Below are 13,351 nucleotides of genomic sequence, written 5' to 3' on the forward strand. Positions count from 1 at the left end.
TGGGACTAAGTGTGTGATTGAGTGTAGGACTGAGTGTGTGATTGAGTGTAGGACTGAATGTGTGTTTGTGTGTGAGTGTGGGACTAAGTGTGTGATTGAGTGCAGGACTGAGTGTGTGATTGTGTGTGAGTGTGGGACTAAGTGTGTGATTGAGTGTAGGACTGAGTGTGTGTTTGTGTGTGAGTGTGGGACTAAGTGTGTGATTGAGTGTAGGACTGAGTGTGTGATTGAGTGCAGGACTGAGTGTGTGTTTGTGTGTGAGTGTGGGACTAAGTGTGTGATTGAGTGTAGGACTAAGTGTGTGTTTGTGTGTGAGTGTGGGACTAAGTGTGTGATTGAGTGTAGGACTGAGTGTGTGATTGAGTGTAGGACTGAGTGTGTGTTTGTGTGTGAGTGTGGGACTAAGTGTGTGATTGAGTTTAGGACTAAGTGTGTGATTGAGTTTAGGACTGAGTGTGTGTTTGTGTGTGAGTGTGGGACTAAGTGTGTGATTGAGTGTAGGACTGAGTGTGTGTTTGAGTGTAGGACTGAGTGTGTGTTTGTGTGTGGGACTAAGTGTATGAATGTGTCTCTGTGCGGGACCAGAAAAGTCCATAAATCACTATAGTTTGTGCTACAATTATGTAATTATGCCTCCCCCCACCCCCTTCCCGATTGTCACCAAGTGAGCCGGCCCACTGCCATCAGCATCAGGACAAAGGGCAGGTCACAGCAGGATTAGGGTGAGCCCTGATGCCCTCACCAGCGGAATAGTTTGCCCAAACTCATTGCTGAAGAAAGGCCTCTGCAAGAATGCATTGGAGGGTGGAGAGCTGACAAGGAATGATGCATCCTTACCCCCAGCACCATCTGAAGATGGAGGGGGAACATTGGGATGAGGGATTATGAATAATTGAACATAAACAATGGTCAGTGTGCTCACTGCTCCCTGTATAGAAAATGGGGGAATACATGCTTTGCGTGCCAATTGACAGTAAATGTGTAACAGCGAATACACTTCTCCTTCACAATATCAGTGCCTCACGAACTGTGTGAACTCTGCAAAACCTAGAGTGCATCCCATGTATGACAATGGGTGTCAGTGGCCCAGGCTGTTCCCATGATAGCTGAGGACGGATGAAGAACATTTATTCCTTTGTTGCTTGGCAAGGCTGCAAAAGAGTAGGGGAGAAGAGGAGACAATTCAAGGAAGTCAGATGGAGCTGCACGCAGTCAAGCTTTGGCTTCCAAAGCCTGTAGACTGCAGAAGGAAAAACAGGGACTGGCTGAGGTAATGGACTCCACAGTTTTCAGGTCCAGAATTGGAAGATTGGTCACCGTGAGCAAATCAAAGAACAAAACGATGGGCTTTTTATCATTCTGAATGGTGCAGCCTCGTTGTGTACACTTGTAAGTACTATTACAATTCCTGCTTTTCAGGGGGTATGTTCTGAGCTGCTGAGGCCTTTTGATCTAGAACAGGAGGTATTGTTTCCGGAGAGGAGTCTGATGTATTTATTGTGGAGGAATCTGAAACAGGGACTCCGTCAGTCCCTGTCTTTTGCCCCTCTGCCTTGATTTGTTCCGATGGGGCTCCTGCGACAGATTCGGCTGCTGCCTTGGTGGATGGCTCACCCATGGGCTCGGCGGCCAAGGCCTCTGTTGGCTGGTGCTGGTCAGGGTCAGGACCTCCGATCACCTCTTCATCATGCTGCAACTCCTCCTCTGCCCCGAACAGCAACTTCACCAAATCATCGGCTGCAATCCTCTCCTGTGGGGCATAAAGTGAGCAAGAGGGCTGTCAGCACACCTGTACACTAACCAAAACCAAGACTAGGCCCCAGCCTCAACTTCAAAATATCACAAGAGCCCAGATCAAAGTCAGGCTTCCTTTCCAGATCCGCCACCCGCCTCCCTCAGGGATGCTGATTTAAACTGAGCCAGTTCCCCACATTCTGTGCCCACTCACCAATGCTGTGCCCACTCCCCAGCATTGTGTCCCCTTCCCCAACACTGTGCCCACTCCCCAACCCTGTGCCCACTCCCCAGCACTGTGTCCCCTTCCCCGACACTGTGCCCACTCCCCAACAATGTGGGTGCGAATCTCCGGTCGCTTTGGGTTCTCCCTTGAGCGCAACACGGCTGGATAACACCGACAGCAAGCCTCCCGACAGCCTCTGCGCCTCCTGGAATTCTCCGAAGTCCCAAGAGACATCGGAGTTGGAACCCCGCCCCAAATGGGCGTGAGCGAACGACACTCGTAGAAGAAGGTCGTAAACCTACTTACTACCTACCTGTGTGAGATCCAGCTGCCTCCCGCAATTCCTCAGCCTCCCCAGTGAGGCTGCAGCTGAGCGCCGATCAGTGCTTATCCACACAAACGTGGACCAGGTGGAACGGCATCCAGGGGGGGTCTCCCGGGCCACCGGAGACCCCAAGGTGGTCAGGGTAAGGGCAGAGTGGCTACCTGGCCCTCCCCCTAGAATGGGGGCACTTTGACACTTCCACACTGGCACTGCCAAGGTTCCCGGATGGCACTGCCAAGGTTCCCGGATGGCACTGCCAAGCCAGCAGGAGCAGTGCCTGGGTGCCAGTGCAAGAGTGTCCGAGTGCCAGGGTGGCACCGCCAAGGGTCAGCGGGGCGAGTGGGTTCTTGCCCATAAAATAAATGTGGTAGTGTCCATGTGTGGGAGGGTGACATTGCCCCTGGCTGGGGGACCCACAAGCCCACTTGGAGATCAGGCCACCCTTTCAAAATGGTGGCCCGATTTCTGTGTTCAGCTCCCCAGTGTGATAAAAAATTCTAATTGTGGTGTAAACTGGTGAGAAACTGCCCAGGGCCCAAAAAGGTGACTAAGTGTCATTGAATAGTGGCGGGGAACTCACCTGCAGAGCCGACGGGAAACTTCCTGAAAAACCCGCCACAAATTAACCTTGAAATTTTGGGAGAGAATCGGGCCCTGTGACCCCCTTCCCCAACACTGTGCCCACTCCCCAACACTGTGCCACTCCCCTGACACTGTGCCACTCCCCTGACACTGTGCCCACTCCCCAACACTGTGCCACTCCCCAATTCTGTGCCACTCCCCTGACATTGTGCCCACTCCCCAACACTGTGTCCCCCTTCCTCTTGACACTGTGCCCACTCCCCAACACTGTACCACTCCCCAATTCTGTGCCACTCCCCTGACACTGTGCCCACTCCCCAACACGGTGTCCCCCTTCCTCTGACACTGTGCCCACTCCCCAACTCTGTGCCACTCCCCAACTCTGTGCCACTCCCCAACTCTGTGCCACTCCCCAACTCTGTGCCCAGTCCCCAGCTCTGTGCCACACCCCAACACTGTTTCCCCTTCCTCTGACACTGTGCCCACTCCCCAACTCTGTGCCCACTCCCCTGACACTGTGTCCCTTTCCCCAGCACTGTGTCCCTTTCCCCAACACTGTGCCCACTCCCCAACACTGTCCCTTTCCCCAACACTGTGCCCACTCCCCAACACTGTCCCTTTCCCCAACACTGTGCCCACTCCCCAACTCTGTGCCACTCCCCTGACACTGTGCCCACTCCCCAGCACTGTGTCCCTTTCCCCAACACTGTGCCCAATCCCCAACTCTGTGCCACTCCCCTGACACTGTGCCCACTCCCCAGCACTGTGTCCCTTTCCCCAACACTGTGCCCACTCCCCAACTCTGTGCCACTCCCAACACTGTGCCCACTCCCCAACTCTGTGCCCACTCCCCTGACACTGTGCCCACTCCCCAACACTGTGTCCCTTTCCCCAACACTGTGCCCACTCCCCAACTCTGTGCCACTCCCCTGACACTGTGCCCACTCCCCAATACTATGTCCCCCTTCCAGTGACACTGTGTCCCCCTCCCTGATACTGTGCCCACTCCCCAAACACTGTGGCCCCTACTCCTGACACTGTATCCACTCTCCCAATACTGCGCGCACTCCCCCGACACCATGTTCTCCTTGTGTCTCTGTGCCCTGAAACTGCGTGCTCTCTCTCTCTCTCTCTCTCTCTCTCCCCCCCCCCCCCCACCCCACAAGATGAGATGACAGATTTTTCTGCCATATTCTGCTGTGAACGGCTCAATACCATACCCGTTCCTTATGCCGGGGGTCCAGAGTGAACCACAGCGCCACCGCACATCGCTGCCCTTTGGTCACGGCCTGGACCCCATGTGGATTCTCAGCGCCCGAGGAAAAGCCCACCACACGGCCACACTTCGGTTGTACCGTCGCCTGTGGAAAAAGAGATCATTGGAAATAATTTCTTAATGTACTTGAGTTGAGAAACTGAGATGAAGTGTCAAGTGAACAGAGTTGGCTATTGTAGTCAGAATAAAATTTTGTTTTAAAGTAACAAATCCCTATTTTTCAAGCAGTCACTCCTGAAGCAAATTATTCTTTCCCCACAGTCTTAAAAAATAAACTAATATATTAGAGTTTTGGTCCAGTGTCCTAGCCATTGTTGGGGTCTGGTCTGAGATCATAATACTAAATTGTATCGCTCCAAACCTAAATCTCTCATTCCATCTGGGATGGCGAGGGCTTTGTCTTCTTTTATAATACAGATGGGGGAGGTGGATCCTTGGCACTTTTTGCACCCAGACGACAGAGACTTCTCTTTTTTTTTCACATGTTCACCATACATATTCCCATATTGATTTTTTTGTTTTGGATAGGGTTCTCCTCCCTTCAGTGGTAGCGGCTGAGTATTAACGAGTATAATTTTGGAAGATTAAACAGGCTTCATGAAAGCCGACAATGTACGGCACCTGTTAAATGTCATCCCTTCCCCCTCCCCAGTACCCGAACCTGAGGTGATAGTATCTCTTGATACTGAAAAGATTTTTGACAAGAGTGGAGTGAGAGTATTGATTTGAGATTCTCGGGAGATTTGGATTTGGTTATAAATTTGTATCCCGAATTCACCTGTTATATAATGTCAGCGTTCTTGCGAACACTTTGTACTGATTATTTTACCTGGATATGGGCACGAGGCAGGGCTGCCCACTGTCTCCACTCCTGTTCACCCTGGTTATAGAGCCGCTCTCTATAGCGTTGAGGTCCTCTAGTCAATGGAGGGTATTAGCCAAGGTGGGTTAGAGCATCGGGTGTGTCTCTATGCAGATGACCTACTTCCTTATATTACAGACCCAGCTTCCTCTATTGACGGCATAATGAATTTTCTTAACACCTTTGGCTCCTTCTCTGGGTATAAACTGAATTTAGGCAAGAGTGTTTCCTGGTTAACTCTCCTGGGAGGCGTGGTCGTTGCCTTTTCACCTTTCTAAAACTTTCACTACAAATAACAGAGCCTCACTTCATACACTGAACTACAAAGGTCTGATTAATAGTGTTAAAATAGATTTGAGGAACCTTTCTCTATCTTTGGTGGTTAGGATTCAAAGTATTAAAATTAACGTGCTCCCGAGGTTTTTCTTTTTCTTTAATGGGCGGGATTCTCCGACCCCCCCGCCGGGTCGGAGAATCGCCGGCGGCCAGCATAAATCCCGCCCCCGCCGTGCCCCGAATTCTCCGGCACCGGAGATTCGGCGGGGACGGGAATCGCTTCCCCCACTGCGATGGGCCAAAGTCCCGCCGCTGTCACGCTTCTCCCGCTGGGGTGGATCAAACCACCTACCTTACCGGCGGGAGCAGGTGGTGCGGGTGGGCTCCGGGGTCCTGGGGGGGGCGCGGGCCGATCTGGCCCCGGGGGGTGCCCCCATGGTGGCCAGGCCCGCAATCGGGGGCCCACCGATCGGCGGGCGGGCCTGTGCCGTGGGGGCACTCTTTTCCTTCCGCCTTCGCCATGGTCTTCACCATGGTGGAGGCGGAAGTGACCCACTCCCCTGCGCATGCACGGGGATGACGTCAGCAACTCTGACGCTCTGGCACATGCGTGGACTTCCGCCGGCCGGCGAAGTCCCTTCGGCCCCGGCTGGCATGGCGCCAAAGGCCTTCCACGCCAGCTGGCGGAGCACCAACCACTCCGGCGCGGGCCTAGCCCCTCAATGTTAGGGCTTGGCCCCTAAAGGTACGGAGACTTCCGCACCTTTGGGGTGGCCCGACGCCGGAGTGGTTCACGCCACTCCATCACACCGGGACCCCCCCGCCCTGTCGGGTAGGGAAGAATCCCGGCCAATGTCTTCCCATTTTTCTCCCAAATCCATTTTTATCAAGGTTAACAAATTGATATTTTCTTTAATTTGGGTGGGTTAGAATGCCAGAATCTGTAGCAGTCTGCTCCAAAGGGATAGGCAGTCGGGGGGCTTGGCCCTCCCCAATTTATCATTACTGGGCTGCTAACATTTGAAAAATGTTGTTGTGGATCAGTGACTCCAATTCCATTTGGGGTCAAATGGGGACAAATTTGGGGACAAATGGAGGCTCGCTCCTGCACTACTTCTACTCTTCCTGCCACTGTCACTGCACCATTGCCCTTTCCCCCATTACGTTTTCCTCAAACCCAGTGGTGGTGTCCTCTCTGAGAATTTGGAATAATTTTAGACAGCATTTTAAGCTCCTTGCCCTGTCTTCACTGGACTCTATTTGTAACAATCACCTTTGCTTATCTTCCGGTTTGGTTCCAACATTTAAATCTTGGGAAGTGAAGGATGTGGAGCGTTTTGGGGACTTGTTCATGGAGGGGAGGTTTGCCAGTTTTAGGGACTAATTTCCAACTACTCAACTCCAGCCTTTTTCGGTATTTTCAGGTTTGTGACTTCTCACAAAAGGCTTTTCCTTCCTTTCCTTTGGTGCCACCATCTTCTTTGATGAAGAGGATTCTGTCCCTGGCTAGGCCTAGCGAGGGGTTTATTTTGCACCCATATGACCTTATTCTTTCCGGATTCCACTCCGCAAAGTGTGAGGGCGAAATGGGAAAGTGAATTGGGCCCTATTTTTGCTCGTTTGATTTAGAGCGAGGCCCTTCACACAGTCAACACCACAACCTCATGTGCTCAGATGAGACTAATTCAGTTTAAAGTGTCACACATGGTGCACTTGACTAGGGCAAGGATTAGTGGGGTTTCCCCAAATGTTGAGGATAGGTGTGATCGCTATTCTCTTGACCCGGCTAGCCTCGTGTACATGTTCTGGTCCTGCCCCAAACTCATAGGCTTCTGGGCTTCCTTCGTTGGTACCATGTCGGAGATAGTCCATGTAAAGTTAGACCCATATCCGCTGATGGCCATATTTGGGGTGTCGGATTCGCCGGTGATTCAGTCTGGGGTAGAGATGGATGTTGTTGCCTTTGCCTCGCTGACAGCCCGTAGGCAAGTATTGCTTGGTTGAAGGTCTCCTACTCTGCCCAATGCCTCTGCTTGGTTAGGTGACTTAATGTCATCCCTGCACTTGGAGAAAGTCAAGTTCAGGGAGTCGGTGGAGAGGTTCTAAGATGGCAACCATCTATTTCCTTTATTAAGGATTTAATCGCCATCAGCTGTTCGGGGTTTAGGTTGGTTTTAGTATTCAAGTTAATTATGTGTTGGGTTTTCTTTAACTTTCATATTGCTTGTGATTTTTTTGCATTCTTTTGCTCTTGTTTGAGTTGATTATTATAAAAATCTTTAATAAACATATTTTCAAAAGAAGAAGTGAGCAGGTGACAACAATGTTGGGTTTTTAAATTGTGAAGATTGTGGAGTGAAGGGAAGACAGCGCAGAAGGAGGCCATTCGGGCCATCGAGTCTGCGCCGACCCTTTGAATGAACACCCAACCTGGTCCACCCTCCGGCCCCATCCCCGTAACCATCTTTGGACATGTATGCAAACCACCTAACCATCTTTGGACATGAAGGCAAAATTTAGCATGGCCAATTGACCTAACCTGCACATCTTTGGACTGTCGGAGGGAACCAGAGCACCCGGAGGAAACCCACGCAGACACGGGGAGAACGTGCAAAATCCCCACAGTCACCCAAGGCCGGACTTGGATCTAGGTCCCTGGTGCTGTGAGGTAACAGTGCTAACCACTGTGTCATCATGCCAGGGTGTGTGTGTGTGTGTGTGTGTGTGTGGGGGAGGGGGGGGGGGGTCTGGGGAAGTAAACTGTTTCTAAAGTCCTCAAAGAGACACAGTTAACATGGGGCTCGGTGCAACAAATCACATTTCAGGTTGAACCGAGAGTTTGTCGTAAAAACAGAACATGTTGGATAAACTCAGCGGGTCTGGCAGCACCTATGGAAACGAACAAGAGTTAACGTTTTGAGGGTAAATGAACTTTCTACAGTTTGTAGAAACAGCCATTGACTTCAGCAGTGACTGTAGGAACATTGATAAATTCAAAATAAGGACGTAATGGAGAGAAGGTCAGATGGTAAAGGTGAGAGAGTCATTGTCTGTCACCTTTTATGGTCTCCTATGAGGAGAGGGGAAGCTGGTGACTCAGTGGGTAACAGCCCTTCCTCGGAGTCAGAAGCCTTGGGCTCAGATCCCACTCCTCTACTTGATGGTCAAGGAAGGTGTGTTTATCAAGTGACCACACAGGCTTGATTATCAACCTGTAAATCCTTCCAAAATACCTATGGCAGGGCAGTAAGAGATTGTTGGTCATCCATGTTTGGAGTGGACTTGCGCCCCCGGAAGCCGTAGCCTCTGGTTTCCGCCTGGTGACATGTTCCAGGTAAAACAAGCTACAGAAAATAGACACAAGCATGTGCTTTGCCTGGCTCGTGTTCCCAAGATGTACAAAATCTTCCAAGCCTATTAGGAGTGAAACAAAGGTAAAAGAAAAATCTCAGCAGATAGGAGAGAAATGAACCTTCATAGTATTATTTTTTTTAACTGCAAATTATCAAAAATAAATGAGGGATAATAACTTACTGTAATAACTTTTGCATCGATTTCCGTAAATATGAAGTCTCCCCCTTCAAAATCGTGGTTTAAATAAAGAATAGCGCTGGAAAAAATATACAATCTTTGATCATTAAAGAATGTGTTTTAAACACCCGTCAGCATTCACAGACAACACCAAGTACACAGGTGAGATATTGATTTCCGCGGCTTTCCGCATCCCATCGTGGGCGGCCGGAGAGTTCGGAGAGGCAGCAAAACATCCATTGACTTTGGGCGGTAATTTAAAATCCCAGCCGTAGAGTCATTACAGCATAGAAGCAGGCCATTTGGCCCTTTGAAGAGATACTGTCAGTCCCTTTGCTAACGGTGGCACTGCCATCCAACGCCGGCATCTCCACATCAGTGGAGGTGCCAGCCCAAAGAAACTGTGGCTAAATACAGCACCATGGCTGAAAGCAGGGATTGCCCTTTCCACACATCACATCTCAAATACTCACAGCTGTAATGTGCTGAGTCACTGAGCAGCTGATATATAATGGGGCTACGTGGTGGGGTTTTGAAAACGTATTCTTTTGCAAGATGTGGGTGTCGCTGGCTGGGCCCAGCATTTATTGCCCATTCCTAATTGCCCTTGAGAAGTGGGTGGTGAGCTGCCTTCTTGAACCACTGCGGTCCGCGTGGTGTCGATGAACCAACTGTGCTGTTCGGGACGGATTTCCAGATCTTGATCCGGCGACAGTAAAGGAATGCTGGTATATTTCCAAGTCAGGATGGTTTGTGGCTTGGGAGGGAACTTGCAGCTGGTGGGTGTTCCCATGCCTCTGCTGCCCTTGTCATTCTAGGCGGTAGAAATCACAGGTTTGGAAGATGCTGCCTCAAGAGCCTTGGTGAGTTGCTCCAGTTGAATCTTGTAGATGGCGCACACTGCTGCTGCCACTGTGTGTTGGTGGTGGTGGTGAATATTTATTTACCACACAGTCACTAGGGACACGGTGATTCCAGATGAGTATATTTATTGCTGATCCATCAGAGAACTGGCATGAAAAATATTTTGTGGAAATGGTATAATTGCTCAAGGTTCATCAATGGTGATGACAGAGCAGCAGTTACACTTTGAGAAAAGTGGGATCTTATTTTCAAAGTCTGTAGTTCAGCATACGATATGTGGGTTTCATCCATAACGAATTAAATTTATGTGGGATATTTAAGGCCGCAAAAAGTCCGAAGATTTTTCATAGTTTGGGCTCCAATCCTGGCAGGATTAGGAGGGGGATGGGGAATGGGATAAGGGCTGATGTCCAAAAGCAGAATCCACAACCTGGTGCAACTGGTTAGGGAGTGAACTATTTTTCCTGGAACAGGAAATCCAATGTGGAAAGAATTAGCCAGGCCGGAGATTGTTAACCGACCATAACAAACCACTTGCTTGCAAATTAGCATCTTGAATAGTTTTCGTCTTTCACTGTGGGTAATTCCTGCCCGCTCATACATCAGTCCTGGTGAGGGTAGGACCAATGACCCCCTGCCCTTCCACCATCACCCACACCTCTCCCTCAGTTCATCTGTGGCTCTCAGGAGACCTGTGACCCTGCTATATTCCACTCGTGGACTCTCAGGGTGGGAAACATGGAAAGATGGAACTTAGGGTGGAATCTGGTTGAGGTGTCAAGGATCTAACCTGCTGGCCTCTTTGCCAGAATGTCCACCGAGGCACAAACCCAAAGAGGCAGTGGCAAGGCTGGGGGTGGGCATTCCCCTGGAAACAAGACCCTGGGGGGAAAACATCTCACCTATCTAAAACCGCCAGCCAATCAAAGGCCAGCAGCTCTCGTGCTCAGCATCTCTGCCTGCCACCTACCAACACTTAGCAGTCCCTTTTCATACTCTCTTAATTAAATAAATGACCGATAAACAAAACATAAAAGACAGGGCGGGGGGGACAGTCTCCGGTGGGGTGATGATGCATCCCAGCCTCCGCGGCGCACAGCGATCGTGGAAGGCCTGAAGTGTGCTGGTGTGCTCCCTCCCCAAGGTCACCTGGCCTCAAACGTAGCCAGGGTAGAGGGGCAGACATCTGGGTCGGATGACCCTCTGAACTGTCCACTGCCCAGACCTGATGGCCAACTTGGCCAGGCCCTGAAGCAGGCTTACGGAGTGGTCCTCCTCCCTCATCGCGCCACCCCCCACCTCGCCTCTACCCCCCACCCCTCACCTCCCGTTACCCCCCCACACTCACCACAGTAAGTGACCGAAGATTAGGTGTGGAGCTGAAGTGCAACCAAAGATTGAGGAGCAGCCCCTTCAAATACCTAAAAAGGGGCTGCAACCTCTGACAATCTATATAAACGTGGAACATGGGCTCAGAAATGGCAAGTCCCTTTTTATATGTGCTCAAGATACTTAATCAATGAATACCATCGCCTGTTTATCCTTAATCTTAATAATATAATTAATATAGCATTAAAAAAATTATTCCAGTTCCATCAATTCTCGGCCTTCTGGCTTTGATCAAGTGTCAGATCAAGCCCAAGATGAGGTGCAATGCCATTACTTGTCAGCTTGGATCTTGTACGTCTCTCTTGTGGAGACCATGAATTGGGTTTAATTTGAACGTGAATTGTTTTCCTGGAGCAAACAATGAGATGGATTAAGGGTTTGCCCTGTCCACTCTGCGCTTTGGCTTTGTAACTCTAAGGGTTCACAGTGTCTTCATTGCAGTGTTAGTGTAAGCCTACTTGTGACACTAATAAAGATTATTATTATTTCAAAAAATGTCAAATAATAATAATTCTAGTCCTAAACCTCCCAGTCTCTCTTCCTCCTTTAAGCCAAACTACTGCTTTGGCCAAACATTTGGCCACCTTTCTCAATGTTTCTTTATCTCGCGCAGTGTCAGATTTTGTTTGATAATGTTCCTATGAAGCATATGGGGATGCTTTACTCTGGTAAAGTTGCTATATAAATGCACATTGCTGTCGTTTAAACCAGGAATCAGTGTCCCTAAATGTGGCCCTTGAGGGAGACCTGGGACAGGATTCTCTGGTCGCCAACACCAAAATCGCATTCGGTGATCGGCCAGAGAATACCCGTTTACGACCAAATCAGGGGCGTCACCGCTTTCACAATGCTCCGCCACCTCCAAAGCACCATACCCGCAGAGTATGCCACATGCCGTATCGACAGCCTCACAACGTTGCCTGAGGCCCACCCCCCGATGCTCCGTTCTCTGACCGGCGTCAGCCGCGTGTGGTATCGTCCGTCGGGAACTCAACGTGGCGGCTGCAGACTCAGTCCAGTGCCGTCATGGTCAGGGGAGGGCCGATTCGCGGTCAGGGGGAACTTTGTTAGCGGCTGGGGGCACTGTTGGGGGGTGGTACGGGGTTCGGGAGCCGGCCAGAAGGGTGGCACTATTTTGCAGGCCGGATCTGTGAGGGCCACCGCCGTGCACATGCTCGGCCACAAACACGGCAATTCTCCGGGCCGTATCAGCGGCTAGAACCGGGTGCTCTACGCTGCCTGGCTGCTAGCCCCCAGCCAAACGGAGGATCAGTGGCCGTTTTACGCCAAATTTTCGGTCGTAAAACGGCACCGTTCCCACGCCGGTGTGGGGACATAGCCCCAAAATCAGAGAATTCAGCCCCTTGTTTGGGACTGTGACCCTTGGCAAAGCGTCAATGAGGAAGTACCCTTGCAGGGCAGCCACTGCCTTGCTTTGGCTTTACCTGTAGTCCCGCTCAGTGTAGGCCGGATGCTCTTTCCGACACTCCAATGCCTCGGAGTTTAATATGCAATTGTCAACATGGACTGAGTGACTCAGATCATACCGGTTGTTCTGGGTTCCTGGCAGAGGGGACAAGAAACCAAGGTAACCAAAGTTAATATCCCACAGAAATCTGGATCTGCGAACAATTTGTGGGTGAAACTGTAAAAAAGTCTGGAACCAAAGCTGGAAATATAATGCAAGTATATCTGAAAGTAGAACTCCAGGTGCACAGCTATATAAAACAGCAAATGGTATAAAAACATCACATCATTGTTCCTTCAAAATTAAACTCTGACTATAGATTGATTCATTTTGAAAAGGAGGCATAGGGACTCAAAACTTTAGCTCTGTTTCTCCCTTCATTGAGTTTGCCAGGCCTGTTGAGATTTTACAGCGCTTTCTGGTTTTATCCCATTTTGGTGAGGGCTAAATGAAGGGCCCAAATTCAGAAATGGAATTCTGGGAAGGGAAATGGAAGACCTCCAGAATCATTTGCGAAGCTGCTGGATGCTGCGCTGGTGAATGTCAGATCCTTCTGGATGAGTCTGAAGACCAAAAGGCTTCCCTTTAAAAACCACGCCCTGATCTTTCAAAAACCAAAGTTGCTGTACCCAATCAGAGCCCACTCCACCAGTGTGATGACGTGGGCCCTTTCCATTTTTTCTCTCAAAATGTTTAGAAATACACTAGGAAAAGCCATAAAAGGAGCTCAGGTGTTGGGAGGATTGTTTGGTGGATGGAGGATCGGCTAACTAACAGGAAGCAGCGAATAGCGATAAGGAGATCTTTCTCAAGCTGGC

General features: G+C 50.1%; 1 protein-coding gene across 2 annotated transcripts in view; it reads right to left on the reverse strand.

Moving 5' to 3' along the window:
• Positions 1-912: 912 nt before the first annotated feature.
• The window catches only part of p3h1 (prolyl 3-hydroxylase 1), a 55,391-nt gene continuing 42,952 nt past the window's right edge, over positions 913-13,351 (reverse strand). For both annotated transcript variants that reach the window (XM_038822358.1, XM_038822357.1), the window contains exons 12-15: positions 12,511-12,628; positions 8,816-8,891; positions 4,088-4,228; positions 913-1,750 (exon numbers count right to left, since the gene is read on the reverse strand). In XM_038822358.1, coding sequence (XP_038678286.1) covers positions 1,400-1,750; positions 4,088-4,228; positions 8,816-8,891; positions 12,511-12,628 — 686 coding nt within the window. In that variant the 3' untranslated portion in view covers positions 913-1,399. The remainder of the gene's footprint in view (positions 1,751-4,087; positions 4,229-8,815; positions 8,892-12,510; positions 12,629-13,351) is intronic.

The sequence above is a fragment of the Scyliorhinus canicula genome, chromosome 16, assembly GCF_902713615.1.
Source record: "Scyliorhinus canicula chromosome 16, sScyCan1.1, whole genome shotgun sequence".
Lineage (NCBI taxonomy): Eukaryota > Metazoa > Chordata > Chondrichthyes > Carcharhiniformes > Scyliorhinidae > Scyliorhinus > Scyliorhinus canicula.